General features: G+C 42.8%; 1 protein-coding gene across 1 annotated transcript in view; it reads right to left on the bottom strand.

Moving 5' to 3' along the window:
- LOC124552717 (odorant receptor 43a-like) overlaps window positions 1–21,387 on the bottom strand; it is a 125,360-nt gene that overhangs the window by 79,890 nt on the left and 24,083 nt on the right. The window contains exon 2 of the mRNA XM_047127058.1: window positions 15,612–15,877. Coding sequence (XP_046983014.1) covers window positions 15,612–15,877 — 266 coding nt within the window. The remainder of the gene's footprint in view (window positions 1–15,611; window positions 15,878–21,387) is intronic.

Genomic DNA, 21,387 nt, shown 5'->3' with positions numbered 1-21,387 from the left:
TCCCTTGCCGGTCTAGGAATGGTAGAACGATGGGTTCGATGACGGTTTGGATGTACCGTGCACTATTCAGTGTCCCCTCGACGATCACCAGTGGTGTACGGCCAGTGTAGGAGATCGCTCCCCACACCATGATGCCGGGTGTTGGCCCTGTGTGCCTCGGTCGTATGCAGTCCTGATTGTGGCGCTCACCTGCACGGCGCCAAACACGCGTACGACCATCATTGGCACCAAGGCAGAAGCGACTCTCATCGCTGAAGACGACACGTCTCCATTCGTCCCTCCATTCACGCCTGTCGCGACACCACTGGAGGCGGGCTGCACGGTGTTGGGGCGTGAGCGGAAGACGGCCTAACGGTGTGCAGGACCGTAGCCCAGCTTCATGGAGACGGTTGCGAATGGTCCTCGCCGATACCCCAGGAGCAACAGTGTCCCTAATTTGCTGGGAAGTGGCGGTGCGGTCCCCTACGGCACTGTGTAGGATCCTACGGTCTTGGCGTGCATCCGTGCGTCGCTGCGGTCCGGTCTCAGGTCGACGAGCACGTGCACCTTCCGCCGACCACTGGCGACAACATCGATGTACTGTGGAGACCTCACGCCCCACGTGTTGAGCAATTCGGCGGTACGTCCACCCGGCCTCCCGCATGCCCACTATACGCCCTCGCTCAAAGTCCGTCAACTGCACATACGGTTCACGTCCACGCTGTCGCGGCATGCTACCAGTGTTAAAGACTGCGATGGAGCTCCGTATGCCACGGCAAACTGGATGACACTGACGGCGGCGGTGCACAAATGCTGCGCAGCTAGCGCCATTCGACGGCCAACACCGCGGTTCCTGGTGTGTCCGCTGTGCCGTGCGTGTGATCATTGCTTGTACAGCCCTCTCGCAGTGTCCGGAGCGAGTATGGTGGGTCGGACACACAGGTGTCAATGTGTTCTTTTTTCCATTTCCAGGAGTGTACATTACTGGCCATAAAAATTGCTACACCAAGAAGAAATGCATGTGATAAACGGGTATTCATTGCAGAAAAATATTGTACTAGAACTGACATGTGATTACATTTTCACGCAATTTGGGTACATAGATCCTGAGAAATCAGTACCCAGAACAACCACCTCTGGCCGTAATAACGGCCTTGATACGCCTGGGCATTGAGTCGAACAGAGCTTGGATGGCGTGTACAGGTACAGCTGCACATGCAGCTTCAACACAATACCACAGTTCATCAAGATTAGTGACTTGCGTATTGTAACGAGCCAGTTGCTCGGCCACCATTGACCAGACGTTTTCAATTGGTGCAAGACCTGGAGGATGTGCTGTATCCAGAAAGGCCCGTACAGGACCTGCAATATGCGGTCGCGCATTATCCTGCTGAAATGTAGGGTTTCGCAGGGATCGAATGAAGGGTAGAGCCACGGGTCGTAACACATCTGAAATATAACGTCCACTGTTCAAAGTGCCGTCAGTGCGAACAACAGGTGACCGAGATGTGAAACAAATGGCACCCCATACCATCACGCCGGGTGATACGCCAGCATGACGAAGACGAATACATGCTTCCAATGTTCGTTCACCGCGATGTCGCCAAACACAGATGCCACCATCATGATGTTGTAAAAAGAACCTCAATTCATCCGAAAAAATGACGTTTTGCCATTCGTGCACCCAGGTTCGCCGTGAAGTACACCATCGCAGGCGCTCCTGTCTGTGATGCAGCGTCAAGGGCAACAGCAGCCGGGGTCTCCGAGCTGATAGTCCATGCTGCTGCAAACGTCGTCGAACTGTTCGTGCAGATGGTTGTTGTCTTGCTAACGGCCCATTCTGCTGACTTAGGGGTCAAGACGTGGCTGCACAATCCGTTCCAGCCATGCGGATAAAATGCCTGTCATCTCGACTGCTAGTGATACGAGGCCGTTGAGATCCAGCACGGCGTCCCGTATTACCCTCCTGAACCCACCGATTCCATATTCTGCTAACAGTTATTGGATCTCGACCAACGCAAAGAGCAATGAGGCGATACAATAAACCGCAATCGCGATAGGCTACAATCCGACCTTTATCAAATTCGGAATCGTGATGGTGCGCATTTCTCCTCCATACACGAGGCATCACAACAACGTTTCACCAGACAACGCCGATCAACTGCTGGTTGTGTATGAGAGATCGGTTGGAAATTTTCCTCATGTCAGCACGTCGTAGGGCCGCCACCGGCGCCAAGCTTGTGTGAATGCTCTGAAAAGTTAATCATTTGCATATCACGGCTTCCTCTTCCTGTCGGTTAAATTTCGCGTCTGAAGCACGTCATCTTCGTGGTGTAGCAATTTTAATGGCCAGTATTGTATTATTGACGACTAAAGTCTCTGTTATATGTTCCTGTTGTGTTTATTAAACTTATGGAAAAACGCTACGAACTTATGCGCCATGCCAATACTTACAAGGTTGCAGAATTTTTTCCTTTCGGCTAATAAGTGCTCCCCACGTAAGTCCAATGCTATATTTATTTTAGCCATTCTTCATCCTTTCGTTTTTCTTTCATTTATTCTCAATTCACAATCTGTGCTCATTAGATTGTTCATTCCGTTCTACAAGTCCTACAATTTTACCTCACATTCACTGAGGATAGCAAAATTATCATCGAATCTTATCACTGATATTCTTCCATTCTGAGTTTTAACCCCATTCTGAATCTTTAGTGTCCCACTGTGTGGGTGATGCCCGCTACGTGAAGAGAGTTGTGCTCAGGTTACCAAGAACAATGTAGAAAAACTCCTGACGGTTAAAACAGTAATGAGTATAGTTTTCTAATATCAGATATTGTCCTTACTTTGAGAGTGAAGTTTGTGAGAATGAACGTCTGGGGAATGACACTGTGTGGAAGTGAATCATGGACTGTGCGTATACCGGAAATGAAGAAAGTCAAAGTTTCAAATGTGGTATTGCAGAAATATGCTTAAATTAAGTGGACTGATAAGACGAGAAGTCGACAATGAAACGCAAATGTCGAAAACAAATGATAGAAGAAAGAACAGGATTGTAAAAGATATGCTAATATGATTGTCGACTTATAAAAACCGTTGATCAACGTATAATAGTGCCAGATGTCTGATATTCCAAGAGAAATATGTGGTAACTACTGGAAAAGAGGAAACAACTTCCACCGTGTAGAGACAGATGCAGAGACAAAAAACGGAGACTGGATTGTATATAAAAAAATACTCGAAGACGTTAAGTGTGAAACGTCCCGTTGAAAAATTATGAATGACTGTGCTGGTAAACTACTACGTTATTTGATTTTCAAACAGCTGAGTAAAACTGAACGTACTCAAACAGTTTTCTCTTTACTTATTCTGATCACCACTAAACTGACTTTCAATAATCCCTACAAAAGAATGGCCCTAACAATAACCTATACCTTTCATGAATCACTTACCTCACAAAAATCTTCGTTACTCGAACTACTGCAATACTGCGAGCGCCAATACTGCCAGCTAAATGAAAGATTCTAACTACTGAAGGCACTAACTACTGACAGGCATAGTAAATACAAGATTTTGATAGGGAACAAACAATGAATTTACCTTAATAGTGTTCAAAAGTCATAATATATCAATTCATGACATCCATCTTCATAAATTTCCTTCTTCTGGCGCACACACATCCAGATCGTCCGCTCACAGTAACCTCTCAATACTCTGCCACCTCTCTCTCAACATCCACCACTGCTGGCGGCTCACCTCCAACTGCCCAACGCTACGCGCTGTTCACATCCAACTGCCCAACACTACACAAGCGAATATTCCAACAATGCCAACCAGCCACAGACTGCACACAGCACAGTCAGGGATTTTCATACAGAGCGCTAGGTGGCGTTACCAACATAAAAACCTAAACAGCCTACTTACAAGTGTGATTGCTACTATGAAATGAAGAGGTTCACGCAGAAGATAAAGTAATTATGGGTCGCATCAAACCAGTCACAATAGTCTCCCTTTAGTAAGTGGATTGCCAGCTCTCAGTCATTTAAAAAGCTGCCAGCAGCTCATTTCAGCACGTTCCGTATTGTCCTCTTAAAATGAAGTTATTGCACTTCGTTTTGTTATAGAATTTATTCGCATATACGTTTGTCATCTTATATGTCCATTATACTGCCTATAGAAACAACACAATACGCCTCAGAAAATTAACTTAATAGTAGTTTTAAGTCTTACATTAAGTCGAGAACGAATTTGACGTTTGAAACTTCTCTCGAGGAAAAGGTTGTTCTTTTCCAGTTGAAGAGTATCGCAACATTGCATGAAAGGATCATCACAAAATTACAGTAACAGAGAACACGAATAAATTTTACACACAAGCAACAGGAAAGATACCGAATAAAAGTGAAATGTGTGCATAGCGTATTAGATTATGAAACTCCTAATTAATTCTGGATTTGTGCGAAACATTGCTACGTCAACTTCCACATACTTGTTTTTTCTTTTGGTGGAGACTTCCGTCGATTAAGGAATCTGTCAATCTGTTCATGTACTACTATTGTCCCACAGCGTAAATAATCCCATATAATATCAAACTCTACTAAACTACACTTTACTAAGCTTGCATAACGACCATTTGTCTTCAATAGTATAGTAAAATCGTTCCTTATACGCAGCCTATAGCTATTTGCAACGGGCTACCGTCTAAATGGACTTTGCACTCGAAGTGAGAATTGTATAACAAATCTCCTAGCGCCAGAACTAATGTACGTGCAAGATAAAGAAAGAAACATCCGATCTCCGTCTGATAATTTAAACCAAATTAGGATCATTGACGTAGGATCTCATGTTGTACATTAAACGACTTGGGACAGGTAGGCAGGAATGTTGCGAACATTTCTACCTGAAAATGTGCTGATACTACAGCATCAAGAAACCGTTAACTCATCTTATGCAGTATTGAAAATGTCGGCGCTATGTTGACCACAATAGTGCCGGTGGTATTGGTTCTAGACAGCCTGTATTTTTGAAAAATTTCTCTCCCTCCCCTCCACCATCACTCTGGCATAGGCCAATTTCCCTGCTCGTAACATGGCGAAAAACTCAAACATTGGTGGGAAATTCAAACATCCAGTGTTTTTCCCCACACCTATGGCGTTGCTGTGGAAGTAGGCCACTTGCGCTACGTATAAATTGGCAGGAAATTCAAATATCCAAGACGGGCAATCATCTTATTCTTTGAAAATCCATGATGGTGGATCTTGGGATACAGGGCCAGTCTGCATGGTCATCACATCACTTGCTCTAATTTTATAGTGGTCGGAAATTTTAAAAAAATCGTTGGTTTTCCCCTGACGCTGCCATTTAGAGTCCACTTGCCACAAGTTTGAAACTAAGTGCTGTTTAAAAATTTACACTGGGAACGACTGAGTCTTTATTTTACATCCAAACTGTTTCACTCGTAACACTTGTGCTGTTTAGGCTCAGTAAAGGCAAACCCAAAATTATAGGATTTGTAGATTTAGGAAAAACGTTTGAGAAGGTTGAATAGACTATATTCTTTGACATTTATTTATGACTTGTACACGAACTAGAACACAGTTCTGAGAGTCGAAGAACATGAAAAGGTAGTGGTAGTTGAGAAGGGAGTGAGAGAGGACCATAGCCCACCGTAATCCCAATGTTCTTCAATTCACACATTGAGCAAGATGTAAAGGAAACCAAGGGGAAATTTCGAAAGCGAATTAAAGTACGGGGGGGGGGGGGGGTTGGGAGGGGGGGGGGGGTGAAATGAAAACTTTAAACTTCGTTGATGAAAATGTAACAGTGTCGGAGACGGCAGAGAACTTGGAACAGCTGAGGAACGAAATGGACAGTCTTGAAAAGATTATAAGATGAACATCAACAGAAGCAACAGAAAGTAGCCGAATTAAATTGGGTGATGTTGAAGGAATTTTAATTAGAAAATGAGACACTTGAAGTAGTAGATGAGTCTTAATATTATGATAGAAATATAACTGATGATGGGCGAAATAGGGGAATATGAAATGAAGGCTGGCCACAGCAAAAAAAGAATTTCTTAGAAATAGTAGTTTGTTAATATATAATACAAATTTGTTATGAAGTCTTCCCTGAACGAATTTGCTAGGAGTGTAACCTTGTACAGAAGTGAAATGCGGACGATAAGCAGAGCAGACAAGAAGAGATTAGAAGCTTTTGGAACGTGGTAATACAGAACAATGCTGAAGATTAGACCAGTAGATCATAAAAACCAATTAGGTGACACTGAATCGAACTGAGGGAAAATAAATGTAGGCCTCAACTTGACCAAAAGAAAGAACTGACTGACAGAGCATGTCATGAGGCATCAAGAATCTATCAATCTGGTAATTGGAGGAAGTGTGAGAGTAAATATTATAGAGAGATACCACGAACTGGCTGCAGTAAGTAGGTTCAAACGGATGTGGGTTGAAGTAGTTATTTGCAGATGCAGAGGTTTGCGCAGAATAGAGTAGCATGGAGAGCTGCGTCAAACCAGTTTTATGACTGAAGACCACGCCAACAACAACCAATGGTTTTCAAGTTCTCACTCATTCATCCTTACACAGCACCCTTTGCATCTTGAACATGAAGAATAACTTCTACTAGTTTATGCCAGGGCTACTGAAGTTCTATTTTCGGATCTTCGTGTCTTGTAATAACTCCCAATTGTTTTTCATCGATCCTGAGGTTGCAAGGAACAGGAATGTCGCTGATACGCACTGTATTATTCTCCACGTTGGTGACATGTGGAGTACTGTTTTCCAATATTTGATCAGTCTGAAGTCATAACATCCACAGAGCTTTGGCTCGTTCATTTTCGATCACTTTTTCTAGCTTGTAATCCACCATTCCTTGCCACAGGCATACAGTAACAGGGGTTGTGGGCAAGAACACGGTAACCCAAATTTCTGGAGTTTTATGAGACAGAACGGGTCTCATACACTTCGTTACTTTTCTCATCTACTATCTAAGTAGTTATTTCCTATCACTAATAGCTGTCACGCTACACCAATTTCGTTATCCAATATCGGTCCAATTTAGAGGGCAGAAACTGGTAACCCATAAATCAAGGCGAATGCTACAAGCGAAAATGTACTACTTCTGGAAGCAAAAGAAGGAATAAACGAAGGTTTCAGTTTGATCAGGAAGATTTAAATACTAGTGACGTTTTGTTTTAGGAATAGGTGAATACAGTGTTTGTGGGGAAGGCGAAGGCCCAGGTCTCAGTGATACAGGAGGTGTAAGTACCACTTGTGTTCACTGAGGTTGCCATGTTTTGTTTCAGACTTCCGAAGTATCAAAGCCATTACAGCAGGCGACGTAATATGGACAAGATATAGATTGGTCACGAATTTTCAGTGAGTAATATTTATGATGACTATCAAAACATTTTTTGCAAATAAAGGGACATTAATCCAGTCTCACTGGAGAAGTACAGAAAACTATTTCGAAACCTTAATGCCGGATTCAAGCAACCCGAAAGTAACTAATGGAGATCCATACATGTCTGAAATAGAATCCATGTGATTAGATGTTTAAGTACAGTAAGCAATTTAGAAGTTAATAAAATAAGTGTTCCTAATCAAATGTAAGCCGGCCGGAGTGACCGAGAGGTTCTAGGCACTTCAGTCTGGAAACGCGCGACCGCTACGGTCGCTGGTTCGAATCCTGCCTCGGGAATGGATGTATGTGGTGTCCTTAGATTACTTAGGTTTAAATAGTTCTAAGTTCTAGGGGACTGATGACCTCCGCTGTTAAGTCCCATAGTGCTCAGGGCGATTTTGAACCAATAAAATTTGACAACTTAGGAGAAATAAAAACAGAATGTTGAAGATTTCTTTCATTGTACTAATTGAAATTATGCTTTTGCAACCATTTCAAATGAATAATTTTGCAATATTCACAATTACGAATTATATACTTAAGCAAAACACTCTTCAAAGTAGCTCAAGTGTGAAATATCTAAAATAGTGGAAGTGTAACTGTTTTTTGTTTACAGATTTCACAACAGTTTGTCCTCATTTTTATCAGAAGTGCACACTAGTGGATTACCATGTTTTTGCCCACAGCTGAAGGAGATGAAGAATAGGAAGGTATGTGGAATTGATAATTTGCCAGCAGAACTGTTGAAGAGTCTGAGAAACAAGGCAAGAAAAGAAGTAGTCTACCTCTGTAACGAGATATATGACAAAGGGGAATGGCCAGAGGACTTCCTTGCAACAGTTATGGTACGAATGGAGAAAAAGAGAAATACTAAAAAATGTGAAGAGCACCGGACCATCAGTCTAATTTCGCATGCAGCTAAAGCCTTGCTGAGAGTGTTGAATAGATGGCTTTATGGCAAGCTGGATAGAGGGATTCCAGAGGAGCAGTTCGGATTTAGAAAAGGAAAAGGAACAAGAGGTGCTATTGGCCTGTTAAGAACTATAGGGGAAAGATATATGGAAAAAGGTAGAGAAATCTTTGCTGTTTTTGTAGATTTAGAAAAGGCTTTTGACAGAGTTCAGTGGAACAAGCTGATTGATATTTTGAAGAGGAAAGGAGTAGGTTGGAAAGAGAGACGACTGATACAGGATCTATATTTACACCAGAAAGTAAGGATAAGGACTGGAAATGAAATATCAGAAGGAAGAAGCATTGAACGAGGTGTTAGACAAGGTTGTTGCCTTTAACCGCTGTTGTTTAACGTATACCTTGAAGAGATTATTGCGAAAATCTTAGATGGGAAAACAGGAATATGTATTGGTGGAAAGAGAATAGAATGTATAAGATTTGCTAATGACATGGTATTAGTGGCAAAAACTGAGCGGACAGTGAATAACATGCTGAAAGATCTGAATGGAGCTTGTATGGAACATGGGATGCAAATAAACACAGCAAAAAACAAAAGAGTATAGTCATCAGTACAAGACGCAGACTGTCCAATATTAAAATAGGACAATATACCATTATCCAAGTAAGTGCATTTAAATATCTTGGAAGCACAATAACTGAAGAGATGTCACCAGGAGGTGAAAACTCGAATTGCCATAGCGAAGGAGGCATTCAACAGAAAGAGGAGACTTATGTGGCAAATTAGATAAAGGACTAAGGAAAAGGCGTGGCAAATGTTTTGTCTGGAGTGTGGCACTATGTGGGGCAGAAACATGGGCGCTGAGACGAGAGGATGAAAAAAGGTTAAAAGCATTTGAGATGCGGATGTGGAGGAGAATGGAAAGAATAAGCTGGATGGAAAGAGTGAGTAATGAAAGAGTATTGGAAAGGGTTGGTGAGAGAAGATATCTACTGAAGGTTGTAAGAGAAAGGAAAAATAACTGTTTGGGACATTTATTGAGAAGAGAGTGCTTGCTAGCAGATGCTTTCGAAGGATTGGTTTGTGGGAGAAGACTGAGAGGAAGAAGGAGATACAAGATGACAGACGACATAAAGGAAAGAGGAAATTATTCAGACCTGAAGAGGGTGGCAGAAGACAGGACAGCCTGGAGAACTACCATGTGAAAACCTGCCTTTTGGCAGAACACTGATGATCATGATGCCCACAGCTCTTCGACTATCGTGATTTCAGAGCACAGTTTGGCCACAGCGTTTTGGATTGTGCTCGTAATCTGCTACAGAAAAACTCAGGATATTCTCGGTTGTTTCATCAGGTCCTCTATAGTGTCTGCCCGTCAATATCTCTCTGAATTCTCATTTGTGACTATAGCAACATTCTTTCTACGGCTTGCTCGTGTCCAGCCAGAACTAGTAGGGTCAATCTTCTCCAATCATTGTTCAGGTATTACTTTACAGCACCAGCTTTCAATCCAAAATTATATAGCTGTTCTTTCGATAGTCATTCTCCGTGTATTGCACTTAGTGGCACAACGTTCTCCGAAATGAGCTGAAGTGATTGTTTTTGGTCTAGTGTGGCGGCCGAGTTATGCGCAGTGTAGTGTGGAGGCTAGCGCTACACTAATGGCTGTCTGGAGGGCGTAGAGCAGCTGGGGCTATGTGGAGCTTTAAACTCTCCACGTACCAGGATATGACGTCGTGCCCAACAGTCTCCAATCACAAAGAGATGAATGACTTTGTACACAGACTAAGCGCAAAAAAATTTGAACATCAACAAGTAACTATGCGAATAAACGGATGTTGGTGGCCGTGCTTCTACATCTGAAAGATACGTATTCTCAGATTATGCGCCAACGCATAAGAGTGGCGCAAGTAAAGGCACTATGAGGATGCAGATAAGGCTTTCTTTAAACGTGTGCTGTAATGGTCGTGAACGTTCGTTACCTTTGAGATTGGATGTGGTGATTTGATGATAAACGAGAATGCCCTTAAGACAAAAAAAAAAGAAGCCATTATCAAGACCTCACTCAGTTTGGACAGATCGAGTAATAGGGCTACAAGAAGTTGGGTGTTCCCTCTATGATACCGCAGAAAGACTTGGCAGGAATGTATCCACTGTACATGATAGCTGGCAGCGGTGGTCACCAGAATGTACGACTGCAAGAAGATCACGCTCTGGATGGACACGTGGCACTATCAAGATGGAAGACCATCGTGTTCGTCGTATGATTCTACAGTAATGGCCATTAAAATTGCTACACCACGAAGATGACGTGCTACAGACGCGAAATTTAACCGACAGGAAGAAGATGCTGTGATATGCAAATGATTAGCTTTTCAGAGCATTGACACAAGGTTCGCGCCGGTGGTGACACCTACAACGTGCTGACATGAGGAAAGTTTCCAACCGATTTCTCATACACAAACAACAGTTGACCGCCGTTGCCTGGTGAAACGTTGTTGTGGTGCCTTGTGTAAGGAGGAGAAATGCGTACCGTCACGTATCCGACCTTGATAAAGGTCGGATTGTAGCTTATCGCGATTGCGGATTACCGTATCACGACATTGCTGTTCGCGTTGGTCGAGATCCAATGACTGTTAGCAGAATATGGAATCGGTGGGTTCAGGAGTGTAATACGGAACGTCGTGCTGGATCCCAACGGCCTCGTATCACGAGCAGTCGAGATGACAGGCATATTATCAGCTTGGCTGTAACCGAACGTGCAGCCACGATCCCTGAGTCAACAGATGGGGACGTTTGCAAGACAACAACCATCTCCACGATCAGTTGGGCGACGTTTACAGCGGCATGGACTATCAGCTCGGAGACCGTAATTGCGGTTACCCTTGACGCTGCATCACAGACAGGAGCGCCTGCAATGGTGTACTCAACAACGAAACTGGCAGCACGAATGGCAAAACGTCATTTTTTCGGATGAATCCAGGTTCTGTTTAAAGCATCATGATGGTGGCATCCGTGTTTGGCGGCAACGTGGTGAACGCACATTGGAAGGGTGTATTCGTCATCGCCATACTGGCGTATCACCCAGCGTGATGGTATGGGGTGCCATTGGTTACACGTCTCGGTCACCTCTTGTTCGCATTGACGGCACTTTGAACAGTGGACGTTACATTTCAGATGTGTTACGACCGGTGGCTCTACCCTTCATTCGATAGCTGCGAAACCCTACATTTCAGCAGGATAATGCACGACCGCATGTTGCAGGTCCTGTACGGGCCTTCCTGGATACAGAAAATGTTCCGACTACTGTCCTGGCCAGCACATTCTCCAGATCTCTCACCAACTGAAAACGTCTGGTCAATGGTGACGGAGGAAGCTGCAAGGAGCAGCTGTAGCTGTACACGCCATCCAAAGTCTCTCTGACTCAATGCCCAGGCGTATCAAGGCCGTTATTACGGCCAGAGGTGGTTGTTCTGGATACTGATTTCTCGGGATCTATGCTCTCAAAGTGCTTGAAAATGTAATCATATATCAGTTCTAGTATAATATATTTGTCCAATGTATACCCGTTTATCATCTGTATTTCTTCTTGGTGTAGGAGTTTTAATGGCCAGTAGTGCATCTCCAGATGAGCACGTATAAATGGTTAACCTTAAGCAGACGTACGCAAACATCCTAGTACCCACATCCTGCGACACCTCACATTAGGGAAAACTAACCCTTATTAGAGATGGCAGTAGACCTTTCGAGTTGGCCATCAAGCCGGTGTGGGCGTGGAGGGGATTCACCTCTCGGAGTTGTGTCTTCTGCACTATTCTACATGAAGTTGTGGAGACAATACCTATATCGGCTTGGGTGGTCGTCTAGCTACTTACTTCTGGGACGTAGAAGTTTTCCGTACCAGTTTATTGGGACGAGATAGTTTAGTGTGACTTAGAAAAGGCGACAGTGTGGAACTCTCCTTTTATTCTCTGAGTGGTTCAGTGGGCCTGTATTTATCACGAGTTAAAACCTGGATGTGACTTGGAGTTATTTGCATTGAGTTTAACTTGAAGTCAGTTAACTAGCGGAACTCTGTTGACTTAAAGGCTGCACAACACTTTGGTTCGCTTCGTCGTGCATTTATCAGACTCCCATTTTACTGTGACGGTGTTGATTTGATTCTGAACTATTTGGGCAATGAGCATTTGGTGTGTTTTCTCTGTTATTTTAATTATATAGTATGTTTGTCAACGACTATATTGGGGACTCGAGCTAATTTCAAATCATTTAATTTTGTAGTGTGGTTTGCTCATCAGAATTTTTTCACTACGTGTGATACAGAACAATAAACATTATATTTAACGATTTGTAGTTAGATAACTTTATTTGGATCGCAGCACCTATGATCAGTCTAGTAAAATTTAAATCTGATTAATACATCGGAACAATTTTATTATTTTTAATAATTAAAGCGACATGGGTGTAAGTTTGGTTAACATCCCCTAGGCTACGAGATTTAGTATCGCTGCAGTTTGTCAGGTACACAGTCTAATTTCCCAACTTTCAGCAGCTTCTGAGTGTTAACTTCCACCAAAGCAGTTACGCGTATTCTTTGAAATGTAAAAATGAACACTTGTCACTGATTTTCCGTCTTTCACTATGTGCCTAATTTCCAGAAATCATCAACAGTCTGAGTTTCCCGCAAGTGCAACCTATCCACACCACAAGGCATTATACTTATTGTTTTGTTACTAATAAGCTTAACTTTAGTATAATGAGGTATCAGAAATATTCACAAGTCTGATAACTAATCTGTGCATTCGTGTGTAAAGAATTAATGGAGACGGTGAGTGAAAGGTTGTGCAGTGCTGCTCTTATCTCAACAACATGGTAGAAACACGCATTCCGATCAGAGCAAAATCCTTTCTGTGTCACTCATCGGTCAGCCACTTTCTCGAAATCCCTGTCAGTAGCACAAAAACCCGAGTCTGGGATAACCTTCCATGTTATATCTGAGAACTGAGTAACATCTCCAACTTCAGAAAATAGTTAGTGACATTTCTACTAAAACAACAATAAAGATTACCATTGTTTCTGTGAGCACACGTTTTCCTTGTACATCCTACTTCCAAACATCTTCCTCTCTTCCCAATATTCTTGGCTAGTTAAGTCTCAAATTTCCCTCCTCCAGAACTCGCTATTTCAAAAAACACCTACCTTTTACTTCTACACATTCCTTTTGTGTTTGCCACTGTGATTATTGTTACTATTATCATTATTAGTACTATTACTATTATTATTATTATTTTCGATTATTCCCATTTAAAGAGAGCGTTTGAACTTGAATTCCTTTATGATGATTGTTTATGTTTTTTTCTGAGCCCAAATTTTATTCATGTGTTCAATGTTGTTTCTTTCGCTCTGCTGTCCATTTGCATCCTGGTCTCTTTTGTGTTGTGATGTCAAGTTTATGTTTTCTGATGATGTTCCTGAATTCAGTTCTATTTTCTGCATCGTTTACTGTTGTGTGTGCTTGTCTGAGGTCCTCTTTAACTTCTTTTATCCATTTTGTTTTTCCCCCTGCCAGAGTTGATGACTTTAAGAATTCTCTTTGAAATTCTGTTTTCATTCATCCTGTGGATATGTCCGTAGAACTGCATTCTTCTTTTCCTTATTGTATCCTTCATCTTGTCTGTGTATTTATATAATTCTGATATTGGTCTCTTCTTCCAGATTCCTTGCTCTTGTATCGGACCAAAAATTTTCCTGAGAATTTTCCTTTCTTGTTTCTCTATTTCTTTGATTTTAGTTTGTCCACCTATTTGTGTTGTTTCAGATGCATACAGTGCCTCCGGAAGTACGACAGTGTTATAGGGGCTCAATTTTGCGTTAATGGATATGGACTTTTGTTATAGTTCCACGTGAGTTTATATGCTTTCTGTAGTTTTTTTATTCTTTCCTCATTGACCTTTAGGTTGACCCCTGATGGCTGGATCATTTCTCCCAGGTACTTAAAATGTGGTACTTGTACGATTTTCCCATGGGTTGTAGCAATAGGCAATTTGTCTTGTGGTACTCTTTGTATGCACTGGGTTTTCCCATACGAGATTTGCAGGCCAGTCCTTTGTGCAATTTCGTGTAACTTCCCTATGGCGTTAGTGGCTTCATTTCTATTATTTGTGAGGATTCCAAGGTCATCTGCAAAAGCTAAACACTTCACATTGAATCTATTATCTTTTCTAATGCCCATTTGGATTCCTTTGACTTCTTTTTCCCATGTCCCGATAATTTTTTCAAGAATGATATTAAAGAGTAATGGTGAAAGTCCGTCACCCTGTCGCACTCCAGTTTGGATTTCAAATAGTTCAGAGATATCCCCCATAAATTTAACCTCGGAGACTGTGTCAGTTAATGTTTGCCGAATGATTGCTCTTGTCTTTCTGTCAATGCTGAATGTGTGTTGCAGAGCGCTAGTCTGTCTATTGAGTCGTAGGCCTTTATAAAATCTACAAAAGTGACCACTGTGTTTCGGGTGTTTCTCATCTGGAGAATCATTTTCAGATACCAGATCTGTTCTATGCATTATTATTATTATTATTATTATTATTATTATTATATCACTATTAGTGGCAGCAACTGCAGTAGTACAAGTACTGCGAGTATTAACTTCACAGTTCACAGTCAGTATTATTTACTCACATTGCCACTTTAGACACTGAAGTCGTTATAACACTACATTCTTTCTTTCTTTTGCTACCGCCTTTATCCCGCATGTGTGCGCAGGGTCGGCAGGGTTAAGTACGGAAGTGGCATGGTTAAGTTTAAGGGGTGGTCGGATGCCCTTCCTGCCGCCACCCAATACCCCCCGTGCTGGAAGTAGTGTACCCCAGCTGTCTGCGTCTAGAGTAAATTGTGAAATAGTGTGAATGTGTGTCAAATGTATGCGAGTCGTGTAACCGAGGCGGAACGTGGGGACCAGCCCGGTATTCACCTAGGAGGATGTGGAAAACCGCCTAAAAACCACATCCAGGCTGGCCGGCACGCTGGCCGACGTCGTTCATCCGCCGGGCGGATTCGATCCGGGGCCGGCGCACCTACCCGAGTCCAGGAAGCAGCGCGTTAGCGCTCTCGGCTACCCTGGTGGGTAAGTTGTTATAATACTACATGCCATATAGAAATTAGTTTTTAGGAAACTATGATATAAATAGGGTAGTGCACATGTAAAATCATGGCCCAACGTGGGAGATGACCTGCGGACCCTAATCAGATCATGTTAAGTAAATAAAGAAAGAAAATTAAATAAAATAGGACTGAAACTGCTTACCTTGAAAAAAACTGCCCAGAGAATTGCTACTGTGAAGATGCAAGTGCCTAGCTCCTCTATTTCTCGTGGACGCTCCATCACTAGTTTGAGAACAGACATAATCGACATCCCAAGGATGAATGCCAGCGTTATGCCACGAGGGAGGGCGCTTTTGATGCTCCAGATATCCTCTTCTTGCGGGGACCAGAGGCCGGTCAGTTCCAGAGGTCTGGCGCTGGAGCCCAGCACAGACTCCGGATCGCGGGCACGTCCCACCATGGTGCTACCTGCAACACAGCACACAGCTTCCTGCTTCTCAACCCACTGAACACCTGGGGCAGGTCAGTGTAGAACTCGGCATTTATCCAACAGACCTTACTGTGCGATCTGGAGAAGCTCGACAAAGAATAGAGAATTTTTGGTACCAACTTATGTTGTGCTGGTTGAGAGTCAAATACGTATACATTTATTTATTGCTTGTTTCATCCTATCAGCCTTAAGGCCCTCTCTTACATCTAAACAGTTGCTGTTGTTGTGGTCTCCAGTCCTGAGACTGATTTAATGCAGCCCTCCATGCTACTCTATCCTGTGAAAGCTTCTTCATCTCCCAGTACCTACTGCAACCTACATCATTCTGAATCTGCTTAGTGTATTCATCTCTTGGTCTCCCTCTACGATTTTCACCTCCACGCAGCCCTCCTATACTAATTCGGCGATCCCTTGATGGCTCAGAACGTGCCCTACGAACCGATCCCTTCTTCTTGTCAAGTTGTGTCACAAATTTCTCTTCTCCCCAATTCTATTCAATACCTCCTCATTAGTTATGTGATCTACCCATCTAATCTTCAGCATTCTTCTGTAGCACCACATTTCGAAAGCTTCTATTCTCTTCTTGTCCAAACTATTTATCGTCCATGTTTCACTTCCATATACGGCTACACTCCATACAAATAATTTCAGAAACGACTTCCTGACATTTAAATCTATACTCGATGTTAACAAATTTCTCTTATTCAGAAACGATTTCCTTGCCATTGCCAGTCTACATTTTATATCCTCTCTACTTCAACCATAATCAATTATTTTGCTCCCCAAATAACAAAACTCATCAACTTCTTTAAGTGTCCCATTTCCTAATCTAATTCCCTCAGCATCACCCGACTTAATTCGACTACATTCCATTACCCTCGTTTTGCTTTTGTTGATGTTCATCTTATATCCTCCTTTCAAGACACTGTCCATTCCGTTCAACTGCTCTTCCAGGTCCTTTGCTGTCTCCAACAGAATTACAATGTCATCGGCGAACCTTAAGGTTTTTGTTTCTTCTCCATGGATTTTAATTCCTACTCCGAATTTTTATTTTGTTTCCTTCTGTTATATCCTAGCCAGTAATGCCACCCGAGCCCGCTGCCAAAAGGTTGGCAGCATCAAAGTCCGGACGCCGTCCGCATAAGCAGCGCCAGCGAGACAGCAAATCGCCGCAAGTCTGCGCGCGCCACCGCTGGCTTCTGGGTTCTTAAGCGCTGGAGTCGCGAGCGCTAGGACAGTTCTGTATTCGCCGCTCAGTTGTATACTCGCCACCGAATTGTGTACTTGCTAGTCAGTTGTGTGTTCATCGCAGCAGAGGTGTTGTTTGTCGTCAGCCGACGCTGACCTAGCCGCTCCGACTCGAACTAGACAGATCTCTGTAGACACGGAGTTCACTACTGTGTTTCTGTATCTTCATTAATAAAGATAAGTACCGACTTTTATTTAATCAGAATGTTTGGGTTTTCATCTTTCTGTTCACTGTTCCAGCGGACCGGTCGGCCCGCTATTAAAAGTGTGGCGGTGACTTCGTAAGCCGTTTCTACAGCGAATTGATTGTCGCTACGAACGCCGCCACAAAACCTTCGGTGCTTGCTTCAATGCACAGACTGAATAACATCGAAGATAGGCTACCACCCTGTCTCACTCTCTTTCTACCCACTGCTTGTCTTTCATGCCCCTCGACTCTTTATAACTGCCATCTGGTTTCTGTACAAATTGTAAATAGCCTTTCGCTGCCTGTATTTTACCTCTGCCACCTTCAGAATTTGAAAGATAGTATTCCAGTCAACATTATCAAAAGCTTCTTCTAAGTCTACAAATGCTAGAAACGTAGGTTTGCCTTTCCTTAATCTTTCTTCTAAGATAAGTTCCAAACACTGATCTTCCCCGAGGTCAGCTTCTACCATATTTTCCAATCGCGTTAGTATATATTAAACTATTAGTTCGGTAATTTTCGCATCTGTCAACACCTGCTTTCTTTGGAACTGGAATTATTAAATTCTTCTTGAAATCTGAGGGTATTTCGCCTGTCTCATACATCTGGCTCACCAGATGGTAGAGTTTTGTCAGGGTTGACTCTCCCAAGGCTGTCAGTAGTTCTATTGGAATGTTGTCTACTCCCGGGGCCTTGTTTCGACTTACGTCTTTCAGTTCTCTGTCAAACTACATCTAAACAGAAACAAGACATATCAAAAGTACTACATGACGCTCACAATAATAATAATTTGCATTTATAATACCATTTGTAATAATAATAGTGACAGTAACAGGAATAATAATAATAATAATAACAATAATAGAGGGCATTAAAAGTAATACTGGAAAGTTAAGCACATTTGAATCCAAGTTTACTATCGTCATATGTAGAAGGGATAATGAAACAGGAGAACTCTGAAATGAATACTGGAAAATTTAGCACATTTGAATCCATGTTTACTATCGTCATATGTAGAAGGGATAATGAAACAGGAGAGCTCTGAAATGAAGGTGATAATAACTATTAAGAAAGAACAAACATCAATAGAGAATTCTGTAGACAAGGGGGAGGGAAAGATCATGGGGGAGGGAGAGTTGACGAGGGTGAATCGCAAACACACCGAAGAGATAGCTACTGTCACAGAAGGTGGACCACTAGCTGTTTTTTGAAGTTTGAAACGATTTTAGTTTCTCTGATGTTTTGATTTTTCCAAAGTCGCCTTCCTGATATAGAGAATGATTTAAGAAACATGTCAGTGCCGTGTAGTGGTACGAAGAATTTTATTTTCTTGAGAACGAGTATTTCTGCTGTTCTGTTCAGATAGCAGCGTAAGGTTTGAAAATAAGAAACAGGGAGTGCAATGATTGAGAAGACCGTACATCAAACACCCGATATGATAATCTCTACACCTGTTGGCTTGTAGCCATGATAATTGTCCATAATCAGGAGTGATATGGTCGAAACAGCTTGCGTCACAAACGTTGGTACACAACCATTCATTGCCAGTTTCAGCTGGCGTGAGCTCTGGTACGAAAGTCCTTTATGAATAGAACCACCGTAATAAAAAATGGGGAGTTTTAGAGAGACTAAAAGTTTCTTTTTAAGCTCAAAAGGAATTTGTTTTTTATATTTCTGTATTGAAAGAAGTGACGTTGACGCCTTGAACACTGCAGTTGTGTGCTCCGTCCAGTTCAAGTGATGGCTCAGAATTATCTCCCACTTCTTTACAGAGGAAGAAAGGGTTATTTCCCTGCCATTTAGAACTAACGGTGGACCAAAATCTCTGAAATGAGTCGTAGTACGTCTTCTGTTCTTTTGTCGTCCGCTACCGTAGCGCACCGATAGTGTTACCGCCTACCACGCAAGGAGGCCCGGGTTCGATTTCCGGCATGGGACCGGGTGTTGTGTGTCCTTCGTCATCAGTTTCATCATGATTGACACGCAAGTCACCGAAGGGGCGTCAACTAAAAAAAACACTTGCAATACGGCGGCGAACCCCGAAGGGGATATCCCGGCCAATAAATGTCATACGATCATTTCATTTTTTGTTCTTTTGTTAACACCAGACGCTGTTCGCTGTAAATATTGGTCGTGTGCTGCCCTTTTCCATCGCGTTTCCAGAGAAGCGGGTACAATTGTGACGAGTTTGGATTGCCGATCCATGTAGGCCTGAATGGTGTATATATACACACTCATGTTCAGAAAAAGAAACAGAACACCTTGGACTGCTAGAATAGAACGTTCATATTCCCAGGACATGTTGTAATGCGTCAAAATTAATTTTGAACAGTTTCGTGCCGTTGCGTAAATAACGTGGTCGTTGCAGTCTACCAGCTGGTTATAATTAAAGTTTCCCAATTAACACGTTACAACGCGCAAACCAAACTTGGTAGCATTAATAACAATGACATGGGGAAGAGAAACAACGCAGAATCAATTCAATTAAAGCACTGTGCTGCTATGGTGTAACATACCATTTCATACCGTTACCATTACTGTTACAAAAGGGGCCCAATATGGCGCCGATCAGTGTCCAGAAGAGTCTGAAAGTGCAGGATTGCATTCTGCACAACAGAACGAAGCATGTTCGTAGATATGCTTGCTACCTCTCTTGACCTAGTAGATAGTGTCGGAAGATCCATGCGGCTTTTCGCGGATAATGCTGTAGTATACAGAGAAGTTGCAGCATTAGAAAATTGTAGCGAAATGCAGGAAGATCTGCAGCGGATAGGCACTTGGTGCAGGGAGTGGCAACTGTCCCTTAACATAGACAAATGTAATGTATTGCGAATACATAGAAAGAAGGATCCATTATTGTATGATTATATGATAGCGGAACAAACACTGATAGCAGTTACTTCTGTAAAATATCTGGGAGTATGCGTGCGGAGCGATTTGAAGTGGAATGATCATATAAAATTAATTGTTGGTAAGGCGGGTACCAGGTTGAGGTTCATTGGGAGAGTGCTTGGAAAATGTGGTCCATCAACAAAGGAGGTGGCTTACAAAACACTCGTTCGACCTATACTTGAGTATTGCTCATCAGTGTGGGATCCGTACCAGATCGGTTTGACGGAGGAGATAGAGAAGGTCCAAAGAAGAGCGGCGCATTTCGTCACAGGGTTATTTGGTAACCGTAATAGCGTTACGGAGATGTTTAATAAACTCAAGTGGCAGACTCTGCAAGAGAGGCGCTCTGCATCGCGGTGTAGATTGCTCGCCAGGTTTCGAGAGGGTGCGTTTCTGGATGAGGTATCGAATATATTGCTTCCCCCTACTTATACCTCCCGAGGAGATCACGAATGTAAAATTAGAGAGATTAGAGCGCGCACGGAGGCTTTCAGACAGTCGTTCTTCCCGCGAACCATATGCGACTGGAACAGGAAAGGGAGGTAATGACAGTGGCACGTAAAGTGCCCTCCGCCACACACCGTTGGGTGGCTTGCGGAGTATAAATGTAGATGTAGATGTAGATATACTGCGCTTCAGGTCACCACATGCGTGTAAGTTTCCATGGTAAGCCCTGTCCGTCAGGCAGTCCCACAACCAGAAATCACAGGGAGTGAGATCAGGTGATAGTACCGGCCAACCATTCGAAAACGATCGGCTGATAATTCGATCGTTTCCAAATGTGTTTCGGAGAAGCGATGTGTGGTGGGGCCCCCATCTTGCATGAAAACTGTTGAGTTCAATGCGTCTCTCTCCTGTAGGGTGCGTATGACATGCTTGCGAAGCATATCGCAATAACATTGGCCGGTCACACTGGAATGCTTTGGTCCGTGAGCGCCAACCTGTTCATACACTACTGGCAGTTAAAATTGCTACACCAAGAAGAAATGCAGATCATAAGCGGATATTCATTGGACAAAGATATTATACTAGAACTGACATGTGATTACATTTTCACGCAATTTGGGTACATAGATCCTGAGAAATCAGTGCCCAGAACAACCACCTCAGGCTGCAATAACGGCATTGATATGCCTGGGCATCGAGTCAAACAGAGCTTGG

This window comes from Schistocerca americana, chromosome 10 (genome assembly GCF_021461395.2).
Source record: "Schistocerca americana isolate TAMUIC-IGC-003095 chromosome 10, iqSchAmer2.1, whole genome shotgun sequence".
Classification (NCBI taxonomy): Eukaryota; Metazoa; Arthropoda; class Insecta; order Orthoptera; family Acrididae; genus Schistocerca; species Schistocerca americana.
Note: the sequence above shows the minus strand (reverse complement) of the source record. Positions and strands in the feature narration are given on the sequence as shown.